This window comes from Bombina bombina, chromosome 5 (genome assembly GCF_027579735.1).
Source record: "Bombina bombina isolate aBomBom1 chromosome 5, aBomBom1.pri, whole genome shotgun sequence".
In the NCBI taxonomy this organism is placed as follows: domain Eukaryota; kingdom Metazoa; phylum Chordata; class Amphibia; order Anura; family Bombinatoridae; genus Bombina; species Bombina bombina.
Window position 1 is genome coordinate 838,356,638 of NC_069503.1, and position 14,606 is coordinate 838,371,243.

At 41.9% G+C, this 14,606-nt stretch overlaps 1 protein-coding gene across 1 annotated transcript in view; it reads right to left on the minus strand.

Annotated features, from left to right (window-relative positions):
- The window catches only part of ROCK1 (Rho associated coiled-coil containing protein kinase 1), a 1,092,122-nt gene that overhangs the window by 352,665 nt on the left and 724,851 nt on the right, over positions 1-14,606 (minus strand). Inside the window, exon 18 of the mRNA XM_053714968.1 lies at positions 2,292-2,442. Within this exon, the coding sequence (XP_053570943.1) occupies positions 2,292-2,442 (151 nt within the window). The remainder of the gene's footprint in view (positions 1-2,291; positions 2,443-14,606) is intronic.

Genomic DNA, 14,606 nt, shown 5'->3' on the forward strand with positions numbered 1-14,606 from the left:
TAGCCTTAATCCTTGTAAACAACACAACTTTAGCAAAGGTTTAATCCCATTAGCAAAGATAACAAATTCTGAAAGCAGGAAACAAATTACAGAATAAACGTTTTTTATCTCAGTCAAACTATAATTCTCACAGCTCTGCTGAGAGAAATTACCTCCCTCAAAATAAGTTTTGAAGACCCCTGAGCTCTGTAGAGATGAACCGGATCATGCAGGGAATACAATGAGTTGCTGACTGAAATATTTGATGCGTAGTAAAAGCGCCAAAAAACGGCCCTTCCCCCTCACACACAGCAGTGAGGGAGAACAGAAACTGTCAGAAAACAAATTAAGCAACTGCCAAGTGGAAAAATAGTGCCCAAACATTTATTCACTCAGTACCTCAGCAAATGAAAACGATTTTACATTCCAGCAAAAACGTTAAACATAATCTCTAGTTATTAAACAGCTTTATGTATTTCTTACAGTGTAATTCTAGTGAAGTACCATTCCCCAGAATACTGAAGTGTAAAGTATACATACATGACATTATATCGGTATGGCAGGATTTTCTCATCAATTCCATTGTCAGAAAATAAAAACTGCTACATACCTCTATGCAGATTCATCTGCCTGCTGTCCCCTGATCTGAAGTTTACCTCTCCTCAGATGGCCGAGAAACAGCAATATGATCTTAACTACTCCGGCTAAAATCATAACAAAAACTCTGGTAGATTCTTCTTCAAACTCTGCCAGAGAGATAATAACACACTCCGGTGCTATTTTAAAATAACAAACTTTTGATTGAAGATATAAAACTAAGTATAATCACCATAGTCCTCTCACACATCCTATCTAGTCGTTGGGTGCAAGAGAATGACTGGGAGTGACGTAGAGGGGAGGAGCTATATGCAGCTCTGCTGGGTGAATCCTCTTGCACTTCCTGTTGGGGAGGAGTAATATCCCAGAAGTAATGATGACCCGTGGACTGATCACACTTAACAGAAGAAATTCACCGTTTTCACCATTAATAAATGCCACTCACCATTCTCACCCTACTCCTTCTATACAAAGTTCAATCCCACACCACCTTTTACAGAAAAATGGAGAGATATTTCCTCAACAAGTTATCTGCTATATATTGGGGACGAAATTCCAAAATTGGTTCATCTACACACAATTAAAGCACTATCTGTCGACACATCCTTTCAAATCTTAATTAAAACGGCAACTCACAAACTTTGAGGCGGTGTGTCTCCATCCTCAACCCCAAAAAGGTACCCTATCCTTAACATATAGACTACTATCGAATATACCTAAACTTTCCCTTCCCACATATGTGACTAAATGGGAATCCGAACTAGAAACTCATCTAGACCCATCTGAATGGAACATTATCTTTAAACAAATGACTAGGGCCTCATCATCTATTTTGGTGATGGAAATGAATATTAAATTGCTAAGCAGGTGGTATTTTATACCCGCTAGATTGCATCAATTATTCCCTAACACAACTGCCATGTGTTGGAGAGGTTGCCTGGAAACTGCAACTTTCGCGCACATATGGTGGACTTGCCCAATAGTCCGTTCCTATTGGCTCTCCCTCAAGCCTGAGATTGAAAAAGCATTAGGCTCAAACCTTTCCTTAACCCCTTGGGTATTTCTCTTTAATAAATTCCCGAAAATCATCTGTAAACTAAGGCAAACACTCCTTACCATTATGGTCAACTCTGCAAAAAAACTAATCCCACTAAACTGGAAGAAAGCAAACTTGCCATCTCCTACATCATGGAAGACCAAAGTAACCCATTATATTAATTTAGAGAAATACCACTATACACACACTAAGCATACAGAAGAATATTATGACATAATTTTTCTATGGGAAGAATATCTAAACAGTCAACCATAACGCGCTTTATCACACACTTTAACGGTCAATAGAGTTTATGGCGATATCACACCCGCCCTCTTTAAACCCAATACACCCAATAAAATTGATAACACAGAGAAATGGAAACAGTCAAAAGGATGTCAATTTAACTTTTATTCTTTTTAGAATTATAGGCTATTATATCCTAAAGCATATGTTTGGTACTCTTAATCAAATCCAATGATAATTGCAACTGTTGTTGTTTTTCTTTTATGCTTGAATTTGTATATCTTGGAATTCTCTCAATAAAAAATGAAAAGAAAAAACAAAGCATGGCTTGTGTTAAAAACAAACGGCTTAATTTTTTTCACAAAATTTAAATATAAAGAACACAATAAAAATCAGTGGGCTACCAAAACTCAAAATTTAGCAGAAAACTCACCACACATAGCAACTGACTTTTCCTCTTCAAACGACTGATGCCGGTCGCTCAGCCGTGCCTTTGTCACCTTATGCTCATTAATTTCCAACTCTAGTCGTTCTTGCAATATTTTTAGTTGATAATTCAAGTCTATTTCTAAATTATTTTTTTCCTGTTAGAAAAAAACAAAACCAATTATTGTAAACTTTGGAACAAATAATATTCATCCCCATATGCATTCTACTAACCATTGTATTCTAGTTTATAACATAAACACACAGCAATGTCAGCTAAGCTAACAGATATGCCTTTTCTTTTTTTACATTAAGTGGACAGTAACTTTTATCAGAGTTTTGCTGGAGCAAAGATTACAATTTTTTACTATTGCCTTTAGTAACATAAAAAAAAAAAACGTACATTTCGGTGTACACATTTTTTTGGAAGTTAATGCTGACCTATATGTGGGATATTTTGTACCATCAATGTCATTTAGATGCAAGAATTTATCAGACACAATGGAAGCCTTACTCTTACGTGAATCATTATCTATATAAGATCTAGGGATCCCCTTGCAATTTCAAAACTCTGGTACGTAAGATCCCTGACTAACAATTATTGAGGTTCTTAGTTCTATATTTACTAAACCCCAAGCAAAAATTTGCTTTTGGCACAAGAAATTTAGTGTACATATTTTAATTTGCCTCAAATTCTTTTTCATACTGTTACAAATAATATTTAATCATTACACTGGCTTAATTTATGAAGCAGCTATTGCTTTATAACAATGTATACATACCAATACATTTCTTTCTTTTGGGATTATGAGAGTCCATAGATGTCCATAAAATGTGGGATATATTTCCCGCCACCAGGAGGTGGCCAAGAACCCTCACAAGAGGTTTTAATCCCTCCCACCTCCTCTCCGTTTACGTATAGCCGAGCAGAGGAGAGAAACAAAAAAGGTAGTAAAGACATAAAGCATGTTTAAGAGATGCAAATAAGAACTGTAGCCCATATAGCAAAACTCTGGGCGTCTCCTATGGACTCTCATCATCCTGAAAGAAATACATTTATTAATAAGTATAAATTCTGTTTTCTTCCATAAGAGTCCAAAAGGTGTCCATAAAATGTGGGATAAAATACCCAAGCTGAGAGTCCATGTTAAGAATGGGTGAGAGAAAAGATGGCAATTCTTATTTGCCGGTCTGAACATAATACGTCCCATAATACGTTCTTGATCTTTGTCCTTTCTACCCACCTGTTAGCGATGTTGCAAAAGGGTATTATGGAGATTTAACCCTCTTTTCAGATGGTATAAAGGAACTGTACATAATATCTTTCTCCTTTTGAGAACTTTTATGGTTATCAAAAATGTATGAATTTTATTTCTCTCTCAAACATATACTCCATACCTTACACATTGTTGTATATTACTATGGTCAATTCATCATAGTGGAGTTAAATATCCCTGAACTTTATTAATTTGCCGGACACTGTTGCCTGAGGCAAAAAGCAGCTTCAGAGGAAGTATAAATATAAAAATGTTAATTTAGAAAAGGAGGTGGTTTTCCTGCAACCTAGTAAGGCTTATGAATAGTCTGTTTAAACCATGATGCCAAGGCCTCCACCGTAGCCTTTTGACATTTTCTGGGACTGTGCTCTTATTAATGCCAAGAGAGCCCCTAATACCTTCATGAAGATGTGAGGAGTTGTGGCCAAACCGAAGGGGCGGGCCACAAATTGGTAAAGCTTGTTAAGAAAAGCAAATCTTAGAAAACATAAATAAAGCTTACCTGATAATTTTCTTTTCTTCTAACGGGAAGAGTCCACAGCTGCATTAATTACTTTTGGGAAATACAGAACCTGGCCACTAGGAGGAGGCAAAGACACCCCAGCCAAAGGCTTAAATACCTCCCCCACTTCCCTCACCCCCCAGTCATTCTGCCAAGGGAACAAGGAACAGTAGGAGAAATATCAGGGTGAAAAAAAAAAAGGTGCCAGAAGAACAAAAAAATTACTGCCGCCTCATAGACAAAGCACTGGCGGGAGCTGTGGACTCTTCCAGTCAGAAGAAAAGAAAATTATCAGGTAAGCATAATTTATGTTTTTCTTCTTAAACGGGAAGAGTCCACAGCTGCATTCATTACTTTTGGGAAAACAATACCCAAGCTAGAGGACATTGAATGTAAACAACGGGTGGGTACAAAAAGGCGGCCCCTTCAAAAGGCACCACAGCCTGAAATTACCCGACACTCTATAAATATAAAAACGACACAGGGAAAAAACCCGAAGCCCAGGTAACTGCACATTAGTTACACCACCAGCAAAGCCAAGCTAGAGGCCACTTAGTCCCAGAGTCCGTCAAGCACAAACAGCCTCCGAGGAGTCAGCCCTGCGGCTCTTGATTGCCATGAAGAGTACCCGGCTGAAAGACAAGGCCCGCTACCTGCCCCCAAAAGGAAGAACAGATTCCCAGAAGAATCCAAAGGATCATTCCACAGGGCTCAACAAACATAGTACAACCCACGGTTGTCTTATGATAGTAGAGCCCAGGGAGACGAACTCCCTAGAAACACAAGGACTTGATGAAAAAATCCATACTCAGTGAAATACGTCCCAAAGAGGACTCGAGGGACACCCTCATATCCCTGACACAGTACCATACCATAAGGTACTCCAGAAAAACATGAGTTCCCTGTTGCCTCGATCAGATCGAAACCTGCAGGCTAGACAAGCATAGCAAGCAGAAATAGGATAACTATCCCAGCAGTCAGCAAAGAACTCTCCAAGAGAACACCAAACCGTCTGAACAGGAACTCTCAATGACCACCTCCCAGGTAGGAAGCTGACTCAGCCAACGTGGAACCCAAACCACCGAAAGGCATCTTAAAGCCTGCTAACACACATCCAAGGTGCAAATAGCTGTAGCTGGTTTCTAAACTGTAAACCTTCCAAAAAATCCACAACAGCCGTCCGAATATCAGGCTCCAAGGAGCATCCCCTCCCAGCACCAGACGCCGGTAGAAAAGAGGAGGACAGCGAAAGTCCTCCCACTGAAGGGGAGGACAGACTCTAGAAGAAAATTGTTAACGCTGCATAGAGGACCGATCCCCGACCTTCCCTTCAGGGTAATGGTCCCAGCCCAAAGGCTAGTTAAAGACTACAGACAAGAGGGATGGATCTACAAGACGCAATGCCCCCCCGAGTAGAGCTCTGACCGCTACTACAAACGGCATGCTACCGTAAGTCAGGACAGACTTTGTGCTCGGGTACGAGAGGAACACTTCCCAAGGGAAGAGGGTTCTCAGACCCCCAGCATCTAAATACCAGAATCCAACATTTAACAGGAGCCCAATAAGGGTTCAAACCCGCAGCCTCCTGCTACAGAAATGGTGGAACCAGTTACTACTCCACATCTCCCTTTCCAGGATTCTAAAAACGCAAGAAGGGAAAAACCCTTACAAGGTAAGAAAACAAGGACCCACAGGTCGCCACAGATACTAAGGTAACTCCGAACCAGGAGAACCCATCCCCCACTCTAGGAGAGACGGGGACTAAAGCAACGGAAACCACCCTACCATAGAGGCGAGACTCCTCGGCCATATCACCAACCCAGTTAAAAGACACCTGGAGTCTACAAGGAACATTAAATGCGCTAGAAGACCAGTAGGGACCCGTCAGAGAGACCTAGAACCTAAGCCACAGAGAAACAGAGACCCATCCCCCTCAGAGAGGCACGCAGGACCACAAACACCTAAGGTGAAACTGAACCATTCACACCCATCCAGGGAGAGACATGGTCCTAGGCTAGAGTCCTCGAAAATGGAATCGATCGAAAGATCTAACATCTTGAGGAACCCTAAGCTGCCTCCTAGGAATAAGAGCGCACCCTTAAAAGTCCGTAGACTTAGCGATCTAGCAACAGCCTCAAACCTAAGAGTCTGAAAGAACTCCTGAACAGTTTAAGAATTCGGCACCCAGTGCTCCTGGACCGCAAGGAAAAATCTCGTAGAGTAGCGTAACCACGTGTTACACATGCTGGCCAGGTAACCACCAACACCTGAAGGTGAATGTGAACCCTGGACCTTGCTTGCCATCCCAGTGAGATAGACATAAACCACCCTCCATGAAGCCCCTAACGGAGCATCAAGGATAAATGGTCAACTAACTGACACCAGAAGGGCGACCGTCTGAAACCTACCTCGGCTCTTCACTGTTAAGCCCCAAGGCTAGAGTAGCAACGAGGACGCAGATAACACCCGAATGTCGAAGACCCTGGTCAGACCAAGGGTAATATATGGAAGAGACAACAGCCAGAGATCCTTGCAGGATCGATCTTCCAAAGAAAAACCTTTAACAGGGTAAAAGCTGGAAGCATCATAAGGCAGGGACCCTGCACTTCTTAGAGTAACGCAACTCTGAGCAAAGGAAGGAGGACATGCCCGCGCTTCCAGACCAGATGACCCACCCAAGGCGGGAAAGGGAGGAGACTCCACCACCGCAAGAAAAACATTTACTAAGCTAAAGAGACAGCATCCGGAAGAACCTCAAGTGAAGATGTAAATTGTTCACTACTCAGAACACTAGACCACGTAGGTAAATCACATCTCACAACTCCAAAAGAATAGAAACTACAGTTCTGAGTCCCCAGGGACCTGAAAGAACCATAACGACATCTGAAAAGACAGATCCGTATCCCAGGCAAGTAGCCAGAAAAGGCCAACCTTATATCGGTACTCACAAGCCTCCATTTAGAGGTGTTGAATCAACACACTAGGCCTCATACTTCGAAATAGGATCCGAGCCCGGAGTCCATATCAATAGGCCAAGTGACATACAGAATCCGACAGGATTAAATCAGCACCACGATTGTGACATGAACCCAGGTAACAGCAGAAAAGCATCTGACCAGTACCTGCCTGGTATAAGGACACTCCAGAACTGTCCAAGGTCCAAGGAAATTCGACCCGAAGTATCGGTTCCAGAGGAAAATGTTCTCAACAACGGAAATCTAACAGACATGAGCTTAATAAAAACAAATTAATCAATTACAAAATGACAAAACCCAACTGGCACCCCTTTTTACACCCCTAATGGCTGGGGCACTCACCACCTCCTGTGAACCAGACAACCTACGAGCTAGACTCTGTCGCACACAGTCAGTATACGGAAGTGAGAAACAAACTTAACTGCACCCATCACGAGGTGCACCGTGCCAGTCACAAAAAAGGGCGTGCAATCTCGTGAGATTGTGTCATTAAGATAAGGCTGTTATGTTCCGTAAAAGCTGTGAGCTTAAGTATTACTACACATTAGCAGATAGAACCATATAACAAACATGATTAAAGTCCCCCCTGTTCAATAACCCCCCTTAGGAGATATTAACCCATGATTCCATATTAAAATAAAAAGAGCCCCACTGGGACCCTACCTTCTTTCGTTAACATTACATTCACATATCAAAATAAAATAAAATGATCTTACCGTAATCAACCCCGTGGAACAGGAACATGGCCCTTCAAGTATGACAGATAGTAGCCTCGCTTCTGACATAGAGGCTAATTTATTAAAGGTCTTGCGGACCTGATCCGACAGTGTGGATCACGTCCGCAAGACCTCGCTGAATGCGGAGAGCAATACACTCTCCTTATTCAGCATTGCATCAGTAGCTCACAAGAGCTGCTGGTGCAACGCCGCCCCCTGCAGACTAGCGGCCAATGGGCCGCCAGCAGGGAGGTGTTAATCAACCCGATCGTACTCGATCGGGTGGAATTGCGGCAATTCCTGTCTGCCTCATCAGAGCAGGCGGACAGGGTTATGGAGCAGCGGTCTTTAAACCACTGCTTCATAACTGCTGTTTCTGGCGAGTCTGAAGACTTGCCAGAAGCACGGCCCTTCAAGATCCATTCGGAGCTTGATAGATAGGCCTTATAGACTTGAGTGAATAAAGGTAGGCAGCGAAACTCGTCAACGCTGATTATCAAGGAGCTGTTAATATGAGTCGGGATGGTTTCGCAGGAAAACTTTCCCTGCATCTCCGGAGTCTAACTTTCATCCATGCTCTCACTGAGAGGCTGACAGGATTACTTAAAACTCCAGTCCCATAGCGAAGAGTACTACCCTCCATAAGAAACTATCTCAAACTTCTGACACTTCTCTGCCAACCTCCTGTGACGAAAGGCAAAGAATGACTGGGGGATGAGGGAAGTGGGGGGAGGTATTTAAGCCATTGGCTGGGGTGTCTTTAACTCCTCCTGGTGGCCAGGCTCTGTATTTTCCAAAAGTAATGAATGCAGCTGTGGACTCTACCCGTTTAAGAAGAACACTGGAAATGATCCCTGTGAATCGTGATGTGTAGATAAGAATCCTTTAAATCTATGGTTGTCATAAATTGATCTTCCTGCACCAAAGGCAAAATGGTATGGATTGTTTCCTTTTGAAAAAGTACCCAAACAAATATTTAAGGTCCAGGATAAAACAGTAGGTGCCCTCCTTCTTTGAGACAATGGCGAGGTTGGAATAGAAACCCTGTCCCTGTTAAGAGTTTGGAACAGGTTGGATCACTCCCATGTCCTCTAAGAACACATTGAACAAAGGCAGCCGCCTTTACAGGATCCTTTGGAACCCGAGAAAAATTATACCATTCCCAAGGAGATCTGGCACAAAAGCCTATGTGCTAACCCTGTGATATAATATTTAGAACCCAATGATCCTGAACTGATCAAGACCAGGCCTTCTGAAACCCAATCAATCTGCCCCCTACCAGAAGATCTTCTGGACAGAGGGTTGTCCCTTCATGCATATTTCTAATTTGAATGTTTTTTTTTGGTCTGTTTGTTCTTAGACCAAGAAGATCCTGGCTTCCAGGAAGGCTTGGATGATTCAGACTTCTGGTTGGATGGGGAGTTTTTATCTCAAGAGTAGCAAAAGAAGCAAATATGATTTTTTGTTTGAACTTCCTCTTAGACTTTTTGTCCTGAAATAGAAAAGCCCCTTTAATGGAAGTGTCAGTTTTGATAATAGAACCCAATTCGGATCCAAAAAGCACCGATAACAGCTGATTTTTAGAGACCGTATCAGATGACCAAGATTTAAGCCATAAAGCTCTCCTTAGTAAAACAGCAATGGACATATTGTTGATATCTATTTTGATGATGTCAAAAAACGCTTCACAAATGAAATCATTAGCCATCTTGAGGACTTTAATAAAGTTGCGAAAATCCTCAGGAGATTGATCAGAAACCATCTGAAAAAGAAAATCACACCAGGAGGATGCCTCAATGGCCACACAGGTGATTGCTACTGCAGGTCTAAGCTGAAGAATTGATTGGGAAAATAATTTACTAAGGACTCAGATTTGCTGTCCAATGGACCCCTTACGAAGAACTATACTCCATAGCAATAGTAGTGGGTATAGCTAAAGGGGAAATATTTCCATCAACCTTAAAAACTACTTCCCAGCCTGTTAAATTATTTTCTGAAAAAGGATACATTCTTTTGAACCTGTTAGAAGGTGCATAAGGAATGACTGGTTTCATCCAGCTTTAAAGACCTGATTCAACTTATTTATAGGCTTGCAATCCTCTGGATTCAGCTCTGATAGCTCTAAGGTATTTAAACCCTCCTGAAGTAAGAAGCGGATACGGTCCACTTTAAATCTAAATGTGGAATTTGTCTTTGGCTCATTTGTTTGTTCAGGGTCCTCAGAGGAGATGTTTCCCTTAGAACCCTCAGAAAGGGAATCACCCGAGTAAGAGCTTTGTAAAGAACCTCAGAACCCCAGAAGTAAAAAAAAAACTAAATGGTCTACCCTAAAAAACAATTCACCTAACCCACCTAGGGAGGAGGGGGGTTGATCATTTCCGGAACGATATACAATAAAAACACAAAAACACACTTTACAGTAAAAAAAATAATAAATGCCCCTCTTTTGAATCCCCTTCTGTCTCCCACCCTAACCACATCTACAATGAGCTGAACCACTAACTGCATAAGGAAGTTAGCAGTTTTCTTAAAGAGACAGTGATGCTTTTCTTTTCTGTGAGAGCTGAAATGTGAGAGTGTTGCTAAGGGGTATCAGGGGAATTAAATAAAGCAGATTTTAAGTCTGAATTCCAGAAAGGCTGGTGGTAAACACATAGGTAAAGCGCTATGTTTAAAGGCTGTGAACCCCCAACTATATAGTAAGTTGTCAAGGATTTACCCTACTTTGTTTGCTATTTGCTTATGGCTGCCATTTTACTTACTTCTCTCACTAAATCTGATGCAGAGTGTGTAACGCTGCTCTCTCATCTGGGCGCCCTCTTATGGCCAAACTGGTGAACATCATTAGTGTGACACAGGTTGCAGTCCCAGGATTATGTCACTCTTATTATTTAAAGGGCCTCTGTTCAGTATGTTTTTGCCCTTGCTTTGTCTCAGACTTGTTTTTTAGTTCCTGTGTATTACCTGGCTTGTCTGACGTCCCTTCTGGTTCCTGATCCCTGGCTTGTTCCTGACTCTGCTGTTTTCCTAGTTCCTGATCCCGGCTCGTCTGACTACTCGCTTTGGCTCCTGACTCTGCTCGTCTGACTACCAACTCTGGCTTTGACTCCTGGCTTGTTATTTGGCTTGTGGACTTTTTTTATTATTTTATGTTATTAATAAAAGGTGCAATTATTTTTGCACTTCACGTTTCAGTCTGATTCCTGGTACCCTGACATTAGTATAAAAGTAGAGTACTAGAAAATAGTTCCTGGGCTGTTTAGTGTCTGAGTCACTTACCTGGATGGCAGCACCCCTCCATTGTATCTTACCAGCTTACTGAGGCCTTTTTTCTTCTCAGAATGCTGATCCAGTAGAGAGCCCATCAAGTGCAAGTGAAATATACTGCAGAGGATACTAACGGATAAACCAGCAACCCCTCAGGTGGAGGCTAAGGGATGGGGTCCCCACTACGCCTGAGGGCAATTATGGCAGAAAGATTTACCTGTGAGGGTACAGACATGCCATAACTGAGGTATTCCGAGACCCGTTTCACTAAGAATCTTGGAGAAATTATCCTAAAGTCTTCCCTGAGCAAATATGGAAAAGGAGTACTGGGTCTCAAGTCAGGTTTGAGCTTCCAATAAATAGATAGAAAATAATAAAATCTTGCTTGAAGAGCACCTCTCCCAACCTCTCTCCTCGGAGGCCAAGAAAAACTCTCAGCTTGGGTATTGTATCCCACGTTATGGACACCTATGGACTCTTATGGAAGAAAACAGAATTTATACTTATCAATAAATGTATTTATTTCAGCATGAGAGTCCATAGGACACACCCAGAGTTTTGCTATATGGACCACAGTTCTTATTTGCACCTTTTAATCATGCTTTCTGTCTTTCCTACCTTTTGTTTCTCTCCTCTGCTCGGCTATACGTAAACTGAGTTGGAGAGGTGGTGGCAGGAATTAAAAGCTCTTGTGAGGGTTCTTGACCTCCTCCTGGTGGCAGGAAATATATCCCACATGTAATGGACACCTATGGACTCATCTTACAAAAGAAATATTGATTTTTATATCAATGTTTTGTTCACAGTTGACATATCTTTAATGCATATCATTCCAATGAAGAAACATGCTACGAACTGCCATGTCATCACAGAAAATCAGCATGTCTCTAGAAAGTATGGAATACATATAGGAACTGTAAGTGCCTTCGCTTTGCAGTACTGCTCCACATCAGGCTTTGCTCTGGCTGCACTGTCTAAGTTTCCTTAATGCAGTGGAGCCATACCGAAGTTCTGTTTGAAGAAAAAAGTCAAATACAGAGCAGCGCTGCAAAGCGGCAGTGCGTTGAGCGAGTACTGTCTGAGATTTTTTTTTAGCCTTGCCCCTTGTCCTTCCCATCTGCAAACCTGTGACATTCTTGTGAGCAATGCACCTTTTTAATTACTACATTTTAACCTTATAATTATGTGAAGTTAGAACAAGAGAAAAGGAAAAAGAATTTGAAAATTTAATTTTTTTTCTCTTTGCAGCTAATTTGCAATGCAATTTTCAAATGAACCACAACTTTAAAAATTGCTTTATTCTCCAGTTAATCAAAACGCAGCAATTGAGCTGGTGCTTTAGTGTAACTGCCTAATTTAAAACGGTATTTAATTTCAAAATGACCTGCAAAAACACTTTCACTAAAAAAAAATCTCACTGCAAGAAAGTTCTGCCTCTGGTTTTATCATTAATTGCATACTTTATAATGATATTTTAAAACAAAATTTATGCTTACCTGATAAATTATTTTTTTTCCTGGCATGGAGAGTCCACGAATCCATTGAATTACTAGTGCAAATTCAACTCCTGACCACCAGGAGGTGGCAAAGAACACCCTAGCAAAGCTGTTAAGTGTCACTCCCACTTCCCATAAACCCCCAGTCATTCAGCCAAAGGGATATGGAAAGAGAAGAGGATACAAAGGTTATAGAGGTGCTTGAGGTTAAAAAGAAAAAAATGACAAATGCCGTCTAAAATGAATTCAGGGCGGGTCGTGGACTCTCCATGCCAAGAAATAAAAATATTTATCAGGTAAGCATAAATTATGTTTTCTTTCCAATGGCATGGAGAGTCCACAAATCTATTCAATTACAAGCTAGAGGACAAAGAAAAGGCAACAAGGACCAAGTGGTCGCTTCGCAGATCTGTTCCACAGAAGCTTCATCTTAAAAGGCCCAAGAAGAAGCAGAAGAGACAGCCCTAGTGGAATGAGCCAAAGTTCCCTCAGGAGGCTGTTGTCCAGCTGTCTCACATGCCAACCGATTAATACTTCTCAGACAAAAAGAAAGAGGAAGGGCTAAAAGACCACCACTTCTACTTTTACCAGAGAATATCTTGAATGCAAGTTTTAACTCTAAATGGCAGGCAAAAAGAGCAGAAGGCAGCTGAAGCTAGATTCAAAACACTAACCTCCAGTTTGGTAGGCAGCTAAGCTAACCAGCAGACCACTCCTGCAGGCAATTGAAAATCCCTAGTTGCCTGCAGATAGAACTTCAGAGCACGCACAACCTCCAGGCTGCGCAACAAAACATTTCTTCTAAAAAGAAGGAATTCGGACAGAACAAAAGGACGGCAATTTCCAAATCAACATTGTGGTCCGAAACCACCTTAGGAAGAAGTCCCAATTAGGTACGAGAGCTGCCTTATCCGGAAGAAAAATTAAGGAAAGAGGAATTATACTGCCGAGCCGAAAACTCTAAACTCTATGAGCAGGAGGAGTAGCGAGAAGAAAAGAAACCTTCCTATAACTTAATAACAATAAAGTGCAAGGGCTCAAAAGGAGCCTACTGCAGAACCATAAGAACAAGATAGAGGCTCCACGGAGGAGCAACAGACTTAAACACAGGCCTGATTCTAACCAAGGCCTAAACAAAGGATTGAACATCTGTTAAGTCAACCAGACATTTGAAAAAGAACTTGTCCTTCAGAGAACTGACTTACAAGCCTTTTTCCAGGCCCTCCTGAAGAAAGACCAAATGCAGGGAAACCCTCATCTGACTCCAAGGGAAACCCCTAGAGTCACACCAGAAAAGGTATGTACGCCCCACCTGAAGGAAAACCTTGCGAGTAATGATCACCTATCTGAAAAACTTCGTCTAGAAAAGACTAGACGTTCAAACTCCAAGCAGTCAGCTTCAGAGAATCTGGGATTGGGTGTAGATCAAGGACCCTGAAGTAAAAGGTCTTTCCTTGGATGCAATGTCCACGGAGGAAAAGCCAAGCTGGAGCAACTAGAGACAGCGAAGCCCGCTCCTGATTGATACAGGCTATCACCCGAGAAAGGAAGGCAAACGGAGGAACAGGAATTGAGACTGAAGTCCCAGTAACCTCCAGCACGTCGATTAGAGCTGCTAGCACATCCCTTGATCTTGATCTAAATTTTGGAAGTCTGGCATTTAGACAAGACACCATCGGATCCACTCCGGAACTCCCCACCTGAGAGTTAGCATTGAACCTTCCCTGGTAGAAACGTCTACCTGCTCAGAAAATCCGTCTCCAAGAAGATCAACCCTGGAAAGAGGATGGCAGAAAAAGGGCAATAGCGAGACACCGCCCATAGAAGGATGATAGACACCTCTGTCCTCACTAGGGACTCGTGTTATCTGAAGGTTCATATAAAGCACCAGAGTGATGAAATCCGATTGAAATCTGAAAGACCAAACCAAACTCCATTGAAGCCAAGCTATCAGAGCGATGAAGATTGCTCTCAACTCCAGGAATGGAAGGACAGATTCCATTGAATCCAGATCCCATGAGCTTCTAAAGAACCCCAAGCTGATCTAGCATCTATTGGCAATCTCCCAGAAAAAGTCTCAAGAAGCATG